Raw genomic sequence first — 21,118 nt, forward strand, 5'->3', positions numbered from 1 at the left:
AGGAGTGTGAGTTCATCAAAAGCTGTCCTGCAAGGCAATAAGTTGCCTGGAGAGACAGTAAACCCCCTGTCAAAGCTGAGGGACTCCTTGATGGGGGTAAAAGAGAAGGTCACAATATCAACGGCAAATCTCAGGCACTCAAGGATTTGCTGATGCGATGCTGGTGACGGTAGTGGAGGTGAAGATGCCGCGGTGGTGGAAATGACAACAGTGATGTGGTGGAAATGGTAACCGTGGCGACGTTATCCCTGCTGATGTGGGGGGAGGCAGGGATGCCGGTGGCCATGCTGGTCTATGGAATAAATGACGCTGCTAATAGAGTCATCCCAAACCTGAGAGTTCATGGCTTCAGGGAGAGCTGCCAAATTTATTTAAATTAATAAACAATTACAAGGAGCTCAAACAAAAGATAAACCATTTCAAGTCAACCTGACCTCTCCTGAGAAACAGGAGTAATTTAAACTGTTTTTTTTTCCTTTAAGCAATTAGAAAAAAAAAAATCTCTGAACAATTTCCCCTTTATATAACCCATCCCAAGATGGTTTCAAGTTTTTCTCCACTCATCAAAAAGAGTTTCTGTAAGGCCATAATTAGGATTTTGTTCCTGCATAGTAACCAAGCTTCGTGTGCTGTGAGCAAAATTAAACACCCTCATGGACAGCGCTGTGACCCTGGGCGAATCCTGAATTTGGCAAGGGCACAGAAACACTTGATCAAGCTGCCTCGTCAACCCCCGTCCCCGAGCACTTATATTCACTCTCAATATTCTTACAGGAATGGTCAGATAGAGTCTAAGATTATTCCTGCTGCCATGGAAAAGCTCAGAGGCTTAGAGAGGGTGGGATACGATGAGGAGTCCACAACCAGCTGTTTGTCTGATGAACACAGCGATGCAAGGGAAGTCTCAGAATCTCAGCACAAGTCTCCTTCCATCCTAGAATCCCCTTTTCAGAGCAGCCCTCCAAGATGTGCTCTTCCTAAGCCCTCACCAGGCCCATTTGTGAATTTAGCTAATACCCACTCTGAACTTGTCTACCACTGCAGCTTGCATAAGCTCCCAGAGAGGGACTGCCACGTATAGACAGCCTGCTATGCAAACGGGTAACTTTGATTTATCCTAAACACAACCTCCTCCAAACTTTGAGGCGGCTCTTGTTTTACCAGGCTGTCTAGTGGTGCCCTTTCTCTCTCCTTCCCAAGATTATTCAGAGATTTTTAAAAAAATGGCTGCTACAATTTTGATGTTGATTAACTTTACACTGGGCCCTATGGAAGCACAAAAATGTCCTGACAGTGGCTGGAAAGCAGGGTGAACTAAGCCTTTTCCTGGATTAAAAATGTTCTCTGCTCTCACTTATTGCTTCTGAAAGCTGACAAGCTGAGAGGCAGGAGACTGGGAGCCTCGGGTCACATACACAGAGGAGGCTGCGGAGACAAGGGTAGAATTTCAACTCGGGAGGCAGCTCTTGGTTAAACATGAACGCTGCTTATTCAAATTCCCCTCGGGCTGCACACCTTGCATAGAGAAAGACTTGGGGCTTAAGAGCCATTTGAAGCCAGCATTCCAAGGCTTTCTTCTCTGTCAAATTCAAAGCTAAATGCTTTTTCATTGTTCTTGTCCTCATCTTCCTGAGGCTGCCGTGTCCTTCAACAGAAAAGATTCTTTATCTCTTTAAACCAGTGATACAACTTAATTCTACGCAATACTTAGCATTCAAGAAGGCCATCCTGGCTTATGAAGCTTGCTCAAGGTGGCCCTAGGACTTTCCCACCCTGATTCTCCAGCACTATTCATTCTGCGGCACAATTCCTTCAAATTCTTGCTGGTTGGCCCAGCCATAAACGTGAGACAAATGTTCTGTAAACGTTTCTCTTACCTCCGGTTCCCCGCAGTCACACTCCTCTCCTTCTTCAACATACCCGTTCCCGCACTTCTGGCCCCCAAAGGACTGCTTCACTTCCGGCAGGTTGAACAGACACATGCCCATGCCCTTCTGCAGGCTGGCCTCCAGGTCCTTCCTGCTGCAGCTGCTGAACATCATGGGGAACGGGAACCTGCAGGAAGGAGGCAGGAGGTCAGTCGTCAGGGAACAGAATGGCCTGTGCATCACCCGTCTTGTGCCAGTGTGTGTGATGTCCGTGGTACCCACGGACATCATCTGGGCAGGTGGTCACTCTCTCAGTGAACAAAAGCTTGAATGCTCTAAAATGAGGCACCTTCAGCTAAACCCTGCAGTCCAATCCTGCACCGTTCCAGCACCACTGAATGAGGAAGTGTTACCGGCTCAGTCTTATCTTGACTCTTTGTGATCCCATGAACTATAGCCTGCCAGGCTCCTCTGTCCATGGAATTCTCCAGGTGAGAATACTGGAGTGGTTTGCCATTCCCTTCTCCAGGGGATCTTCCTGACTCAGAGATGGAACCTGGGTCTCCTGCATTGCAGGCAGATTCTTCACCATTTAAGCCACAAGTGCTTTATTCCCAAAGAAATGACCTTTGGATGGTTTTCAAATCGACAACTCTAGACAGTGTCTCATTACAGACATCATTAATAGTTCTGTGTGAAATGATACAATGGAGAGTGAAGACTGAGGACCTGTAGCTTGTAATATAACTATGTGAGGAAGTTTTCTAACTTCATTGCTCAGAATGGCCATCATCAGAAAGTCTACACATAATAAAGGCTGGAGAGGGTGTGGAGAAGAGCGAGCCCTCCTACACTGTTGGTGGGAATGTAAATTGGTGCAGCTACTAGGGAGAACAGCATGGAGGGCCCTTAAAAACACTAAAAACAGAGTCACCATATGATTCTGCAATCCCACTCCTGGACATATATCCAGAAAAGACGAAGACTAATTTTAAAAAGACACATGCACCCTATGTTTATAGCGGCACTATTTACAATAGCCAACATGTGGAAATAACCTAAGTGTTTATCAACAGATGAATGGATAAAGAAGGTGTGGTGCATATGTGTACAAGGGAATATTACTCAGCCATTAAAAAGGATGAACAATGCCATCTGCACCAACATGGACGGACATAGAGATGACCATACCAAGAGAAGTCAGAGAAAGACCAATCATCTGATATCACTTATATGTGGAATATAAAAAATGATAAAAATAAACTTCTTTACAGAAGTAGACTCTCAGACATAGAAAACAAATTGATGGTTATCAAAGCAGAAGGGAGAGAGGGATAAATTAGGGGGTTGGGGTTAGCAGATAACAAACTACTATATATAAGACAGATAAGCAACAAGGAGAAGATTCTTGAGAGTCCCTTGGGCTGCAAGGAGATCAGACCATCAAACCTAAAGGAAATCAACCCTGAATATTCACTGGATGAACTGATGCTGAAGCTCCAATACTTTGGCCACTTGATGTAAAGATCCGATTCATTGGAAAAAGACCCTGATGCTGGGAAAGATTGAAGGCAGAAGAAGAAGGGGATGACAGGGCATGAGATGGCTAGATGGCATCACCGACTCGATGGACATGAGTTTGAGCAAGCTCTGCGAGCTGGTGATGGATAGGGAAGCCTTGTGTGCTGTAGCCCATGGGGTTGCAAACAGTTGGATGCAGCTGAACAACAAAACCAACAAGACCTAATATATAACACAGGGAATGACGTATTAATACAGTATCTTTTAATAACCTATAATGAAAAGAATCGAAAAGTATATATAACTGAATTACTTTGCTGTACACTAGAAACTAACACAACATTGTAAATCAGCTATGCTTCAGTTAAAAAGTAATAAAGGCAGTTGCTACCCTGAGGCAGGAGGAAGGTACAAATGACTGAGCTTATCAGCTCCCTGGCTTCACAGACATAATCTCCACAGGGAATTGTGGTCAGAGCACAGCTGATGCTGGTTTGGACCCATGAAGGGCAAACTGCTGTCTCCTCAGGCACAGCCTTAAAAGAACAGAGGAGGTCAGAAGCGCGGGTCCTGCTCTTGTCTGTACAAACCAGGCCTGCAAGGTGATGTGGCCAAGTTGGCCGATTTCCCCGCCAAGCTCAATCTCCCCCTTCCCTGGCCGCGAGGGGTGTGCCAGCCCCCTCACACCTGGATGGACTGTGTGACAATTATTGGTGACGGAATTAGCAGGGGTGAAATGGCGTGCAATTAAGTGGCTATTCCTTCCTCTTCCCTGAGCTCAGAGCATTCTAGCATCCTAGCAGGGGATGAGGCAGAACATCACCTGGTCCCAACTCACCGCACAGCGCAGAGCCCCACGGCCGCACACGGAAGGGAACCCCCGCCTAGGACGGTATGCCACTGGAAACTGGGAGTTCTTCCTACACCTCCTAGCGTTCCCGATCATTTACAGAACATCTGACTCTTTTACAAATGCATTTTCCCATGTCTTAGGCAGCAATTATAAGGGCTAAGCCCACCAGAAACCCAAGTTTTATTACTTAGTGAGGAAGCAGAGCCTGCCCACCAGCAAGCCCAAGCATCCTCTCCCATGCTGACGTTTAGAGGATGACACTATAATTAGATCCCAGTCAACTGGCCAAACCAATGCGTGCTGCTCCGTCTCCCTGAGGATGACAGACTGGCCACCATTCAATGACTGAATCTGGAAATATTTCAAGCCTGTGATGAGTTCCAGGGCCAAACGGGTAACCCTGCTACCTCCCCAAATGTTTTCTATCTATCTCAGGTTATTAACTCTGAAGCATAATTCTAATCTACAGGCAAATTAAATACATGTAAAGTCTTGCTCTCGGATACACCAGCAATAAACCAAGACTTATCTGGAGTGCTGTAACAAAGTTCCTTTCGAACTCTCTGTAACTTTCCTGGGCAGAGAGACTGATTATTCCTGGTATCAAAGTGATGCTGAATAGCTTCAGATGATGAACCATAAGAAAGAGTGTAATTCTGTCCATTGAGAAGGGCTTTGTGTGGAAAACACGATGTATTGCACAGAGGATAGAAAATAGTCCTTTGCAGTAGAAGAGATCGAACCTTCTCCTGTGTGAGCTTTTCCCAGAATGCCCCATCTCAGGCCTGATCCCGGAGGCTAAATTTCACTCTCATGCCAACAATGCCCAACCAGGTGTTGTGATGAGAGCTCACCAGTTCATTCTGGGAGGAAACTGATTTCTAGAAAATGGTAACAGGGAGTTAGGAGAGACACTTGGATCGACTGTGAACCTTGGGAAGGGTTTACGCCAAGATTCACAGCAGCTGAGAGAAGCCCAGTGAAGGAGGGGTTATCAGCCACCCAGTTTCCAAGGCAGCAAGACGTGTGCAGGGCTGAGACCAGCTCCAGGCAGAGCTCCGACAAGCCCTCCCATCTCACTGTCTTTCAAAACAAATACATTTTTTTTTCTTTTTAGTGGGGGTTGACATTAAAAAAGGAACAGAAACAAGATGAATGAGATCAGTGTAAGTTCAGCATTTAAATTCAGAGCATCTGGGAGAGGAGAACAGATCACTAGTAGCAAAAAACGACTCTTTCCGTGTCTGTGCTGGGTATGGTCAGATAAGAGTTGAGTAATCTGTGTAACAGTTTTTTTTTTCTTGCCCCTATTCTGTTGAAGGACAAAGCCCAGATGCTCTTAAAAGTTTTTTCTTGTTAAGTGTCACGGATAACATCCATGCAATTCACAGCTTCCCGACCTTGCTCTGAGGAAGAGCGTCCGGGCACTAATTCCTTGAGGTGCCTCTGTCTGCTTGTCTTTTAACTTTGCTTTTAACTGGAGGATGATTGCTTTACAACGTTGTGTTGGTTTCTGCCATACATCACCATGAATCAGCCGTGGGTACCCAGACATCCGCTCGCTCTTGAACCCCCTCCGCGCACCCCATCCCACGCCTCTAGGCTGTCACAGAGAGGTCCCTGTTTTAACAGCAGAGCAGCACTGCGGGAGGTGTGGAGGAGGTCACCGACGCCGGTCCTTTGTTCTATCACTCCCAGCGCAGAGCCGGGTCTTACACCACACGGCCCGGTTTCACCAGCGCGGCACCTGACTTCAAAGTCAGTACAAGGAAAACCTCCACCAGCCGCCGGCTCATGGCTCCTGCCCCGAGCACATGTGAGTGGGGCATCTTTCCCTCCGATCTGGACCTTCCCGACTCGCTCCGAGGGACCCCAGGGCGGCCTCTTAGGAAGGCTGCAACCCTTCCCCATACTTTCCTGTCCTCTCCGTGGGGACTGGTCAACATTTCCCCTCTAAGGGAGAGTGGAAAGAGGCCACTTGCATCCTCCAAGACCTCTCATTTGAGGACAAATGGCAATGTGGCCAGGGAGCGTCCTGCACCTGCCTTCATCCTTTCATGATTTCTCATCATGGGGAACAGGTGACTATTTCTCTCTGACAGAATATTCCTGAGCCCTATTGGGGGGCATTTCAAGAAAGTCAGGCTTTGGAGGAATAAGAGCAGAGTAACCTGCCACTCATCATTCAATTATTCTGCAAGTATTTATTCAACACCTGAGTGCTACGCATTGTACCAGGTCCTGGAGAGACAGGAGTGAATAAAACACACACCCAAATCTTGGCCATGGTGGAGCTTGCATCTGGTGTGGCAGACAGATAACACAGAAGATAAGGGAGTAAATTATGTGTTAGAAAGGAATGAACATGAAGGAGAAAAATAAGACAGGTCGGGGGGGAGGATATAGGAGGTCTTGACCTCTTAGGGGAAGATGATCAGGGAAGACCACACAGGAAGGCAGGCATTTGGGATGTGAGGGAAGAAGCTGGGCGCACCTGGAGGAAAAATGTTCTAGGCAGAGGGAGGAGCCGGTGCAAAGGGGTATGGGCAGGTGTGACGGTCCTAGAGGACTTTGTTCAGCAGACAGCAGCAGGTTCTTCTTTCAGTGACACATACCCAGAGGAGCAACCGCCTCCCCAGAGAAGACTCCTAGGCCCTCTGAGGTCAATTTGATGGCAAAAGACGACCATGGGACATCATTAAAGGTGGGGAGGAGCATTGCCCTGCATGGACCAGGCACTGATAACTGCTTAAGGTAGTATTCCCTCCCCCACCTTTTTTTTTTTTTTTTTAAAGAAAACTAGTTTTGATTGACAAGGGTCTGCCCATCAACTCCCTTCTTATGCTGGAATCCTCTTGGTTGACCAGTGTGTGGGAAGGAAGAGGAGAGTACCTAAAAACTATATCTAACCCAGTGTGCCCCCAAAAGAGACAGAATTCGGTCATCTAAAATGATTTCATGTAAATCAAAACTACAATGAAGTACCACCTCTCACCGGTCAGAACAGCCACCATTACAAAATCTACAACTAACAAATACTGGACAAGGTGTGGAGAAAAGGGAACCCTCCTACACTGTTGGTAGGAATATACACTGGTGTAGCCCCTACGGAGAACAGTATGGAGGTTTCTCAAAAAAACTAGAGTTACCGTATGATCGAGCAATCCCACTCCTGGGCATACATCCAAACAAAACTGGATTAAAAAAGATACAATCACTCCTATGTTCATAGCATCACTATTCACAATAGCCAAGGCTTGGAAGCAACCTAAATATCCATCGGCAGAGGAACAGGTAAAGACATGGCACATCCATGGTGTATTCACTTCAGTTCAGTCGCTCAGTCATGTCCGACTCTTTGCGACCCCATGAATCGCAGCACGCCAGGCCTCCCTGTCCATCACCAACTCCCGGAGTCCACCCAAACTCATGTCCATCGAGCTGGTGATGCCATTCAGCCATCTCATCCTCTGTCATCCCCTTCTCCTCCTGCCCCCAATCCCTCCCAGCATCAGGGTCTTTTTCAAGGAGTCAACTCTTCGCATGAGGTGGCCAAAGTATTGGAGTTTCAGTTTCAGTATCAGTCCTTCCAGTGAACACCCAGGACTGATCTCCTTGTAGTTCAAAAGCATCAATTCTTCAGCACTCCGCTTTCTTCACAGTCCAACTCTCACATCCACACATGACCACTGGAAAAACCATAGCCTTGACTAGACGGACCTTTGTTGGCAAAGTAATATCTCTGCTTTTGAATATGCTATCTAGGTTAGTCATAACGTTCCTTCCAATGAGTAAGCATCTTTTAATTTCATGGCTGCAATCACCATCTGCAGTGATTTTGGAGCCCCCCAAAATAAAGTCTGACACTGTTTCCCCATCTATTTCCCATGAAGTGATGAGACCAGATGCCATGATCTTCGTTTTCTGAATGTTGAGCTTTAAGTCAACTTTTTCACTCTCCTCTTTCACTTTCATCAAGAGGCTTTTTAGTTCCTCTTTACTTTCTGCCATAAGGGTGATGTCATCCGCATATCTGAGGTTCTTGATAGTTCTCCTGGCAATCTTGATTCCAGCTTGTGCTTCTTCCAGCCCAGCATTTCTCATGATGTAGGGTGACAACATACAGCCTTGACATACTCCTTTTCCTATTTGGAACCAGTCTGTTGTTCCATGCCTGGTTCTAACTGTTGCTTCCTGACCTGCATATAGGTTTCTCAAGAGGCAGGTCATGGTGTATTACTCAGCCATAAAAAAGAACAGAAGAATGCCATTTGCAGCAACCAGGGATTATCATACTAAGTGAAGTCAATCAGAAAGAAAGACAAATGCCGTATGATGCACTTACCTGTGGAATCTAAAATATGACTCTAAGGGACTTATCTATAAAACAAGCTCGCAGACACAGAATGGACTTGTGGTTGCCAAGGTGGGAGGTGAGGGAGGGGTAGACAGGGAGTTTGGGGTTAACAAATGTAGACTAGTATATAGAGGGAATGGATAAGCAACAAGGCCCTGCTGTATAGCATAGAGAACTATATCCAGCATCTTGTAATAAACCAGTAACAGAAAAGGATAAGAATGTATAGCTGATTCATTTTGCTGTACAGCAGAAATTGACACATTATTAATCAACTATGCTTCAGTAAAAAGTAAAATGATTTCAGGCCAAGAGATAAGGGAATTTGATGATACCAAATATTAGATCTCTCTAATAGAATCCTGATTTACACACATAGCCTCACGGAAAAATGACTCCAGGAAAATGCTTGGTATGGCCAAGCTCATCACCCTGCTTCCCAGGTACCAACCCTGCTTCTGAACTTCTGATGACACCAAAATGAAACCTTTTGCGTGGCGTGTTCACGACTCCTTCATTCATCTGCTCACTCACAGGAGAAGCAGCTGTGTTAAAGCTCTGAGGAGGATCCTGTGATGATTAAAATGTGGCTCCAGGCTTCCCCATCTTTCCCTGATGGACCTCTGTCAAGGGAACTACTTGGACACGCCCACTCCCCACGCTGCCTCTCCACGCATAGAACTAAAATGCTGGAAATGCAGTCACATTATTCACATTTATCCACATGTATAAATTATATAAATATATAAGCATATTCATTACATTGAATTGATATGTACATATATTTGGAATAACTATTGAGAACCTGCTTTAAGCTAGATGATACGGTGGGTACTTTCTCATAGTAATATTTTCTTCTTTATGCTGTTTTAAATTTACACTTTAAAACAACCCCATGAGATAGGTTTGTTATCCCTACTTTGCAAATGAGGTGAAGGCATTTAAGAGTTCTCACTCCAGTATTCTTGCTGGGATAATCCCACAGACAGAGAAGCCTGGTAGGCTACAGTCCATAGGGTTGCAAAGAGTTGTACATGACTGAACATACAAGCAAATGAAAAAGGCAAAGCAAAGTTGGGAGATGGCAGAGACTAGATCTGATCCCAAGTGTAGTTATTTGAAAAACTCATTTTCCTCACTGAGGATATCAGTTCAGCCCTGGATTTTCCACAGTAAACTGCTGAGACATGGACAGTGATCAGTACAGCCTTGATGCTCGGACTTACATACGGAGGAGGAGCCATTCTCTCAACTCAACACCTGCCTGAATCAGAGCCCCTCAAGTGGTCCCAGCATCAGTATCACCTGGCAATCCAGCAGAAATGGAGATGCTCAGACCCCACCTAGACCTGCTGCCCTGGAAGATCTCAGGGGTGGGGGCCCCGTGACTTTGTTTCAACAAGCTCTCCAGGCGACTTCATTTTAAACCGAAGTAAAATTTACATGACAAAAATCACCTCTTAGAAATACACAATCCCCAGCTTTTATACATTTATGGTGTTACACAAACCTCACCACTTATTCCAGAACGTTTTCCTGAGCGCCCCCTACCCCAGCCCGAAAAAAAGCCAGCCCATGAAGCAGACACTCCTCACCCCACTCCTCCAGTTCCTGTCGACCACAGCTCTGCTTTCTCTCTCTCTGGATTTGCCTGGTCTGGACATTTCATGTAAATGGAACCTTCCAACGTGTGACCTCTCATGTCTGGCTTCTTTCAACATGTTTTCAAGGGTCATCCATGCTGTAGCACTCCTAGTACTTCATTTATCTCAATGACTGAATAGTATTCCATTGGAAGTAAGATTACATCACAATTTGTGTGTCTATTCATTAGTTGATGGTGCTGGTGATTTACCAAATGATCAAAATTAAAGATTGGGAGCAATGACCTAGGTTTAAAATTCAAATGCTATAAAGATAATACATGGGCAAATCCACACTTTATATGGTGTAAAGTCTAAGAAATACAAACCAGGTGCCTTGCAGGTCACTTTTCTTGCATTTAAATTAGAAGTAGTTGTTGTCCCCCGTGGTTCCATTTTTCTAAGAAAAGCTCGATGTACAGCATTTTGAAACCTTACGTGACCGCAGGCATGTGCCAGAAATTTCATGAGAGTCTTAAAGTCAAATTCAAATCACAAATGAATTTTCAGATAGCGTTAACTATTAGAGCAGCTTCACTGGTTAATCGTTGTACTTTACGGTGCCAGAAGATTCTGACTGAACAGAAAGATGTTTCTGTTTTGAAGCAAATTCCTCCCACTCGCTTCAAACTCCAAAGTAGGAGCATTCTGTCTTCGTTTAGCTCATGTTGTTCCCTTATTTCATAGCCTTACTCCTTGGACTATTAATGAAAAGAACATTGAATTAGGCCATGTAGTTGTTCATGACATTGAGGATCCCGTGCAGCCCATGGTGGGTAGTTTAAAAAAGACAAGCCTCAGTTTCTTCTAGAGCTTTTGGCAAACTCATCATAATGGGCTTTTTAATACTTTTCATAAATCATCCCAAGTACGTCAGGACAGCAGCTAATTGAATTGACATATAGCAGTGACAGGCTGATGCAAAGCAATAAAGCTGGAGAATTATTCAGAAAAGAGGCCCTTTTGCATGATACTTTCCCTTGGCACAAGAATGCTTTAAAATGATTACACCTAAGGACCCAGGAAAGAGTGCTGCTTTCAGCTCACAGAGAATTTCTTGCAGACACCATGCCAGTGTGACCAGCTCCTGCTTAGATGTGACCTTCTTAGTTAAGACACGCCTGCCTTTTCCCTAATATTTAACTACCAAGGACCCTTGGGGGTAAATTTACCATGCTGAACGCAAGATTAGAAATAAAAAGCTGATGAAACAGACAGCTGCATTGATTCTGGAGAAAACACATACACAGAACCTGCTTTCCAAAAGAGGAATGCCACTACGGCTTCCCACCATAAATGCAGTCACAGCTTAATATTTCAGCCGTCACCAAGCTGCCAAGTAAAACATTATTAGGGGTTACTTTTACTTTGACAAATGTGCAGTCAGAAAGCTCTTTTCTTGTAGGAGCCTATTGTGCGTCTCACGGCTGTATTCCTGGGGGTGAATCATACTAAGACCATTTATCAAGCCTGACAGTGGGAGTCGGGCGTTATCTGCCTTGCAAAAGCTCTCTGGGAATTATCTTCTCTTGTTGGCAATTAGGCAGCCCGGGCAAGCAGCAGCAATCAGGCCGGATTCACCGGGGCTGCGGGTCACTGCTCTCCGTCTTCTTCGACTTCCTTGCCCATTAATCAGTGCATGCTGGGTCCCAAAGAACCCGGGGTTCCCCAGCTCCAAGCTCTGGGGGTGACAACAGCCCGCATGCTGACTGTAGGAAAGAAAGGCAGGTGACCGCAGCAAGAAGGATGGCAGAACGTGGGCAGCTGCTGAGAACAGCTTGAAGCTGACACAACCGTGTGACAGGAGAAGCCAGCATCGCAGGAAACCAGGGATGGGAACTCATCCAGATTTGTTTAAATCGACTGGAAACGAAGAAAGAAGACCTCACGTCTTTTACAGCTGAGAAATGATTAGATGGTAAAGGGATACTGGTTTGGGGAAGTACGTTGCTGACTTTCTGCTTCCCACTGATTTCTTCCTGCAACTGGAATGGAGTTTTATTTTCTCCTGACGGTGAGACTGACGGATGCAACAGGCCTGGGAGGCTCTTCTTTACAAGGCACAGAGGAGATGGAGGAGAATCGAAACGGGAAGACTGAAGTCTGAGCACTCATCTGTTAAAACTAAAGCTCAGTCTTACACCCAAGTCTCAGTCTTCACATCTATACTGGGAATGACAGTAACTACTTCGGGTGTTGAGGGAGAGGACAGGTGAGACTCACACGAAAATGGGAACGTCTTTGGTTAATTTCAAGGATGCTAGTTGCCAGTATTTGCCTGAAAGGATGCGTACTTCTCTTCCTTATTTAGAGGTGCCGCTTTGGCTATTTCAAGTTACAGATCGCCAGTGCCTGTGCTTAGAGACATTTTCCAACAGGGTGCAGACTTCATGACAATTGTAGCCCCAACGTAGCCCTCTTTAAACTGCAAAACCGCAAGAACAAGTCAACGCGAGAGAAAGATGATTCAGGAGGCAGAGGCATATCAAGCAGTTAAACAGGATCCCTCAATTTAACACACATGTGGCGTCAAAGACGCTGCTCATTCCCAAAGGGCAGGGCTGTCGTGAGCTGAACCCGAACATGGGCTTAGGAGCGTAAACAACCAGCTGAGCCACCAACACTCGCAAAGCCACTGTTTAGATGACTGTTACCTGCTGTGTGGTTGCGGTGGTTCTCAGTTCCTGGAACTTTTTCCAAACTGTATTTCCCCAAATTCCTGCAACCTTTTCCTCCATAGCCAAGGCCTAGGAGGGAGCTGGGAGGGGAATGTGACCACAGACAGATCGACCTGACCCTCCACACGACCCGTTCTCTTGACAACACGGACCTCCTGACTCTTTGTCACTAAATCTGAAACCAGCTTGGAGAGCTTTTCCAAAAACAAACAGTAACTCACAGTTCAGGGCCAGTTCAACGCATTCCTAGGTCCTCCAGGAGCACCAGCCTCACGCTGTTGCTGTCTTCTCTTCCTGGGGTGGGGGGATGCAGGGCTTACTTACAGCAGTAAGTGCAAGAGATCTTGTCTGGGACGAGTTTGCTCAGCCAAGTTTCAACCCCAAAGTTCTGAGGCTGTCTTGAGAAAAATCTTCAGATTTTTCACAATTATGCCCTGGAATAAAATCTTGCAATCACCACGCAAAGAACTCAGGAGTGACCAAGAGGCACGTCCTGTTGGGGTGGGTGGTGGTGTCTGCACCGGGGGTGACTGGCCTTTGTCAGCAGCAGCCTGGCAGGACTGGGGTGCCATGCAAGGTCACCCAGTTTCAAGCACTACTGACTTCATCTCACTCCACACGTCTGTGTTAATAAGCATGAAAAGCAGTTACCGCTCTTGAGCCAGGCCCTGCTATGGGTCAGGAGCTTGGTGGGCATCCTGGCTCATGGACTGCCTGATGAGTCAGACTATATCATTCCTATTTTACAGGTGAGCAAACTGAGGTACAGAGAGGTTAGGCACCTTGCCATAGTTCTCTGGTTCCACCGCCAAGACTGGAACCCCAACTTGCTGACCTGAAGGCCCGTGCTTCTTCTCTGTGACCACGCTGCCTCCAGAGCAGTCAGGAGGCCTCTGGAAGCTGCTTCCAGGTGTCACCCCCAGGGCAGGAGCCTCGGGGCAGCCTCGGATGTGACCCGGCATAAATGGTGGGGAGCCCTGAGGGCATCTAGGAGGAGGTGGAGGGGCGCAGGTAACAGTGAGGGCCACCGCCCTGCCTGCGGCTCCAAGCGCACGAGCGTCTCCCTGAACCCCCTTGGGGCTGGATGTCGGGATTCACGGAGCACACTTGCGCTCTCGCACACACGTGAGGGTGGTTGTGAGCCCGTGGGTCCCAACAAGCTGCCAGCAGAGGACAGCGCTGTCCACTGGAACGTATGGGACTCTGCTGGGGGGTTTTCCAGGGGGCTAGTGAGGGGTGTGTGGATCCAAGCCACACTCTGCTGGGCCAGGGGTATCCGGTGTGACCCTGAACACACAGGCTTACATGGCAGAACAGAACCCCGGCGGCTTCAACCTCGTGCCAAGTCCAGGAATGGAAAGTGACCGCACGAGGACCAAACGCTTAACCCCGCGGGCCGCCAGATGAGCCGCAGACGGCGAAGAAAACCACTGGGCTGGGAGCGAATGATCAAAAACGTCCTTAGTAGGACATGTCCATTGTTAATAGCAAACACCTGGGGCCCAGAATGGAGCCATCTGCCGGCACATTATAATTCATGGTTTTAACATGTGACCTTTGACCCCTACGCCTCCTTTCCCCCTCCTCCCCGGAAATTAATTAAAGTGTAAATGTAATTGGCCAGAATTTTTAATAAAGAAGGAGACCAGCTGAGCTCTGGTCACTTGAGAGGTGCGCAGGCGGCCACTGGGCGTTCCTAGCAAGTAGCCCTTTTACTTCTACGCTCTGATGGCTCTTTCCTGGATCCAGTCCCGCAAGGCAGGGGACTCCGGCCAGGGGACCAGTGTCACATGAAAGGGGCCCAGCCCCCCAGAGGCGGTGTCTCGGCTTTGTTACAAGAAGAGGCCACTGTCCCTGCGTGGGGCTCGTCAGGGCTGGGGCTTTGACAGACCTAAACAGATCCGGGGCTTAACAGAGGGCGGTTTACAGGTCGAGGTAACTGCGTCCTTGCCTCCCGCCCCAGGAGACAGACCTGTGTAGAACCTGCTGGTGGTCACATCTGCTCACTCTGCAAGTTTCTAACAGGGAAGACACTTTTAACCAAACGTGATCGCAATGGTGGTCATGGGAGATACTTCCAAGCTGTCCAACAAAGGCTGAAATCTACTCAGCCTTGTTCTAACATCACTGAGCTCCCGATGCTAGGGTAGCACTCGGGGCAGCCTGCAACTCGAGAGTGGTGAGGATGACTCTCTAGGTCTCCCTCCCCTTCCACTGCCCCGGGGATTGGAAACGGAAGGTTCCTTTGCTCAAGTACACCTGGTGAGGGGCCGGGGAATAGATGAGAGGCAGGAGCCAGAGGCTGCGGGCTGATGTCTTGAGTTTGATCCTGATCTACTGTGAGGCTTCTGGCCTTTCTGAACCTCGGTTTTCTCATCTGTATAATGGAGGTGACTGTTTCTGCCCTTTCCTTGTAGAGCTGTGACGATTAACTGAGAAACGTCTTTGTAAGCTGGGGAGTAATCTATGAGATCTCCAGGGCCTTATTCTTACAACTACTTTTAGTTTTTCTATTTTCAGCCTCCTACTTTGCTAAAATTAAACACAGGCTTTTAGGAGAAGCCACTTCTGGAAGGCCTCTGCCTTTTAAAAGCAAATTGCTCCCTGGTCTCCATGGAGTTTAAAACAGGAAACAGTGGGCTCAACCTTCTGTCTACCTGGGGTTTCTCAGTCCTTATTCTTTTTTATTTTTGTTTTTATTGTATGGTTTCTGTTCTTGTGAGTTATCATAAGTCCATTGTAGCTGATGTGGAAACAATAAAAGAACATGGTGACGCTGCAGCCAGTACTATAGTATAAAAGACGACAGCCTCAGAATCTTCTCCCTGGAAGTTTAGCCATTACACGCAGGGCATTACATGCAAGGCATTTACGTTTCATGAAAAAAAAAAAGTTTAGCTATTAACTCTGCACACATCTGATTGTGCTGGAATCACCATCCAACTCTCCATCTACTATCAGCCTATCTACCCATCCATCACCCATCCATTCAACCACTCACCCTCCCATCCATCCTTCCATCCATCCATCCTTTCAGTCCAGAAGTATTTATTGAAATTTACTGTATACCAGGCACTACTATATTCTAGGTGCTGGGGACTTAGCGGTGAGTAAGACAGACAAAATTCATGACCCACTAGAGCTTAGAGTGGGTCCCTCTGAATACTGTTGGTCACAGAGAGGCCCAGAACTTACCCTTGGCGTTACACTGCAGCCTCTGTGTCACATGTCCTGGGGAAAGGAAGAAGCTCTGTGTGTGTGTATATGTGTGTGTATGTGTGTTGTTTGTGTGTAAGGGGGGAAGTATTGGCAAAATTTCAGCAGCAATGTCCTGGGGGAATGAGGAAGCTGTGTGTGTGTGTGTGTGTGTGTGTGTTTAAGGGGGGAGGTATTGGCTGAATTTCAGCGGCAATGTTTTCACACATGTTCTACCACAAATAAAATGCTGGATTAACGAGCAATGACAGGAAATAATTCTCTGCTGTTGTAACATAAGTTGAAGGAGATTTGTAGAACTCAATGCTTAAAAATGGGCCAGCCCTCCTGGTTCGCGAAGTCACACGGGGACAAGGCTCCGGACTGAGGAGGCTTCAGTCCCCACATGAAGCCTGAACGCAGCAAAACAGACAAGGATGCAGGGGCTGGCGAGGATCCCAGGAGGCAGGGTGGCATGGCCGCCCTAGTCTCCATCTAGTCTGGACCACAGAGCTCCCTGGGAGCCTGAGGTGGGAAGCAAGAGCATCTTCCTCTGACCAGAACCTCCAAGTAGACGCCCTTCTCCTCTTCCTGAGGTTCACTGGAGATAAGACAGCAAGGTGGAGAGTCAGGGGCTTGGCTTCTGGGGACTCAGCCTTACATCCTGGGGCTTCCACTTGGGTAGTTTTGAAAACATAAGCAATTCATTTAACTTTCTGAGCTCCATCACCTCATCTTTAAAATGGCTATAACTACACCCACCTCACACCTTTGACCGATGAAAGAGGACACCCCAGGGCCATCTAGGGCCCAAGTCAACTTTGCCTCTGTTCATTTCTTCCAAACTGGTTATTCAAGGAGGAGAGGCCACGTGGAATGGTCTTCCCAGCTTGACCTCTGGTTTGCATCTAGCTTAAGAGGAGCAGACATTCTACATGCCCTTGCTGCTGTGGCTATTACTATCTCAAGTCTACGCTGATTGCAGACAAATCCTTTCATTTTTTTTTCAGTGAGCAAAATCTAATCCTGTGGAGAGGAAATAAGTCTGTACTGAGGGGCTCTCCTGCCAGCTCCTTTCCCCTTTATGGTTACATCGGGGAGGAGCCAACTCAATTACTCTGGTTGGATAATTAAATTCATTCTAACCTATAGTGTTTTAACGTTACTAGAGTTCCTCATTTTCTTGCTGTTTGTTTTTCTTTTTAACTCCGTGGGTAAAGATTTCCATCCCTTCCGCTGTACTTGGAAGAAGTGAAGACTTTCTTAAACTTTTCATTGAGGAAAAAAAAAAACTCTCCTTCAAATGAAGAGCTGATATGGGGAAATAATTTTCTCCAATCCCACTTTCATAAAATCCCTTTATAATAAGCGTATTTCAAGACCTCAGATAGATCCTCAAATTTCAAAAGGGGGTGAGCTTTAATTACGTATATTTTTCACTGATTCTTCAAGAAAGCAAGTTTTTCGAAAGGTATAGACTTTCCAGATACATCGGATTTCTGTCAATTCCTACCACATCTGAAACTTGGGAAGTTTTCATATGAAAAGTACAGTCAATTTTAGTTTCTTGAATCACATTTTCAGAGAGAAAAGTGAAAGCGTTAATTGCTCAGTTATGTCTGACTCTTTGTGAACCCATAGATTGTAGCCTGCCAGGCTCCTTTGTCCATGGAATTCTCCAGGCAAGAATACTGGAGTGGGTAGCCGTTCCCTTCGCTAGGGGATCTTCCTGACCCAGGGATTATACTCGAGTCTCCTGTGTTGCAGGCAGATTCTCTACCATCTGAGTCATCAGGGATAGAAGCTGCCTCAAATATAAATTCAATTTTCCTGTAACACGAGCTAGGAATTCTTGAGAAGAGTCAGCCTAACCCTATGCAATTCTTCTGGGATTGGTTAAGACTGGACTTCACTCTGGAATATCCCCAACAAACACCCCTTCCAACCTCACTCCTTGTTTGCAATAAATTATTGGTAATTTTTTTTAAAGGTGTTAAATGCTATTATGGTAATATTTAAAAATTTCTCCTTATTTTTTAGAGGCATAACTTACATATTTATAGATGAAGTTATGATACCCAGTATTGTATAAATAGATTAGGTGCCCTGACTGCAAGCCCCTTGACATCCAAAATGTCCTGGAGGAGAGCCCTGAGCTTTGGGTCTGTGATCACCAGTTTGCCTGTCTATCTTCCTTGTCACAACAGAAGGGCCTAGAAGTCAAGGTTCCTGCCATTTGGGTCCACTGGCCCACCCTGCTCCTTGGGACCAGACACCCAGGTTCCCCAAAATACTAGTTGAGTCAGTGAGAGCTTTTGCTGTAATTGCTTGCCCAGCCCTGCTTCCTGTAGCTGGCTTGTCTGGGCTTGAGGGCGGAGCCCACATCCTCTCGGTTTTCAGGAGAGAAGGGTGAACTTGGGTGGAGCCATCCAGCTGTGCTCCACGTCTGGACAGCTGTGCAGCAAGGAAGCATGCCGTGACCGTTTCCTGAATTGAATTATATGGAATCAAGGGAGCCAGTTATCCACACTTCTGCGGAAGTGGACTGGCGATGCTTCCACCTTGAATGCGCTTATTTGATCTAGTTGTAGACGGTATTCGTGGACGCCCAACCTCAGCAGAATGGAAATGATCGACACCCCTGGTGAGCAAGCGATGACCCTTGCTCGTTTATTTTCTCAGCCCACGTTATACTGGGTGCTGAACGCACTGCCCTCCACTGCCTGTTGGCAACCGGGCCGCACATTCTTTGCTTGAGAATTGTTTGTCAGCCTGGATTAAACAAAACCCAACAGCCCCAAACTCCAAATCTAAGGATCAGCATGAAAACTATGGCAGTAATTCCTTCCAGAGACACACATGTGTGCTCTTCTGTGGTTCTTGGATGGAGAGTCCTTAAGAATCTCACTGGAGAGACAGCAAAGTGATATTCCAAACAGGAAAGACAGTCCACGTAAGAACACTGGAGTGGGTTGCCATGCCCTCCTCCAGGGGCTCTTCCCCACCCAGAGGTCAAACCTGCATCTCTTGCCTCTCCTGCACTGCCAGGCAGATGCTTCACTGCTGAGCCACCTGGGACGTCTTCTGGTCTTGGCTTAAACGTCAACCCCACAGAGTTCTTCCCCAAACCACTAATTAACGTCCGGTCCCCCAGCCAACACGTCTGCTTTTCACCCTCTTCTTTTGCTTTAGTCACAGTTCTCTCAACCTGCATTTTGTAATTTACTGCTTTCCAAGGCTGTCTTCCTTACAAGAATTCAAGTTCCATGAGGACAAGAAAAGGATCTGTCCTGTTCATGGCTGAAATAACTCCACCATGTATCCAAGCGCATAACCCGCTGCAGGAACTGAGTCACTGAGTGTTTCAGTCCAGCTGTATCCCATCACTAGAAGGCTCTACGACTCCAACTCTCATCTTAACAGAAAATTTTCCACAAAAAATAAGAGGAGGTTCTGACAGTAATTTCTGAATACTAACCCTGCCTTTTTTCCTACTCTCGGAAGTGACATTTACTATTATACTAAATATTCTTTCCCCAAAGTGCTCACATTATTCAAATTATTTTTCTTACTCCCATAAATGTGGCATACTTAGCCCTCAACCCCTTAAGGCCAAATGCTCCAAGAAGCTCATTAATGGATGGACTCAACTGAGTTCAAACTCCCACTCCAATCCCCAGATTTTGCTTTTGCCAAAGAGTGATTTCCAAGACAGGTCTTAATGTTAACTATCCAAAGACATAAAACACACACTCTCACACACACTCAAAGACCTGTAGTAATTAATGATATGACCCCGTAAGGATACCCCCTCCAACTATTTCTCTAACATGCAACTGAAATCCTGACACCCACGTTTGAAAGAGCTCTCCTCCACCCTCCGTTTCCAGGCCTTTGGGTCCCATTCGTCAGTGATGGCAGTTGGTGAAATTTCAGAGTTAGAATTCTGGGATGTTTTGATAAGGAATAAACAAGGGGTATTAAGGAATGCATTTTTTTCCTTCAAACCATCTGCAACACTTGTTTCTTTTTGATTCTGGGAGAGTTTCATATCATGAAAGCCGTCCCTGATTCATCTCTTTGCAAGTCACCTTTGGGGCTGAGACTTAAATCACATTTTTAACATTTGCTACTCATGTCTGAATCAGCAGTGGGGAGGAAGTCGGGAGAAAGGTTTGGACGTGGGCCAGCTGAAAATGAGCCATTCACACAGAAACCATGGGCGCTCACACGGCACTAGAAATGCTTTCCAGCAACTGTGAGCAGGAATCCTGGGGAAAAAAAAGAGCCTTTAACTCTTCAGTGGTTCCAAGGTTCCTGTGAGCTGAACAACAATAAGAATAACGCTGTCTATTTGTGGAGTGATTTGTAATTTACAAAGACATATGATCTCATTTAATCCACTCTCTCACTCTCATGGGGACCCTATGAGGTAAGAGAATGACCACGTTGAGATAATGCTGGAGATTAAAAGCAGCCTGGAAATTCTGCAATGGGTGATGGATGGCCGAAGTGGCCGGAACGCTCGACCTCCCCCTTAATGTGGGCTTTTGTGATTAATTCACCCACTTGCTTAGGAAGTTTCTCTCCATCTGAGAAAATTAAAAACACCACTCTCTGGACAGGAATGTGGGATCACAAATGAGAACCAAATAGAAAAGATTTACACAAAAGCACAAGCTCAGCAAAAGAGGAAACTTAGAAATCGCTAATAAGGTATAAATCAAGGAAAGGCTATTAGCAAACCCCTGGTAAGAAAAAAAAAAAAAGCTTTTAAAGTGATTTGGTGAGCTCTTAACAATACCATTTCTACCTATGATTTTCAAATACCTCCAGGGTAATTTGGCTCGAATCCTTAAATACTGTCATGAAGACGTTCCAAGGTGAAGGGTTTTACACAAAATTACAGAGGGTACCAAAAAGCAGTGCCTTGCTATTATACCTCCAGAATTGTGTGAATTTCAGAGCTGGAGGGTCTTGCTCATCTGTGCGTTCCCCAGAAC

The 21,118-nt window shown here is 46.3% G+C and overlaps 1 protein-coding gene across 1 annotated transcript in view; it reads right to left on the bottom strand.

Moving 5' to 3' along the window:
* ADAM12 (ADAM metallopeptidase domain 12) overlaps positions 1-21,118 on the bottom strand; it is a 388,314-nt gene that overhangs the window by 58,740 nt on the left and 308,456 nt on the right. Inside the window, exon 12 of the mRNA XM_068961374.1 lies at positions 1,878-2,055. Coding sequence (XP_068817475.1) covers positions 1,878-2,055 — 178 coding nt within the window. The remainder of the gene's footprint in view (positions 1-1,877; positions 2,056-21,118) is intronic.

This window comes from Capricornis sumatraensis, chromosome 23, assembly GCF_032405125.1.
Source record: "Capricornis sumatraensis isolate serow.1 chromosome 23, serow.2, whole genome shotgun sequence".
NCBI lineage: Eukaryota > Metazoa > Chordata > Mammalia > Artiodactyla > Bovidae > Capricornis > Capricornis sumatraensis.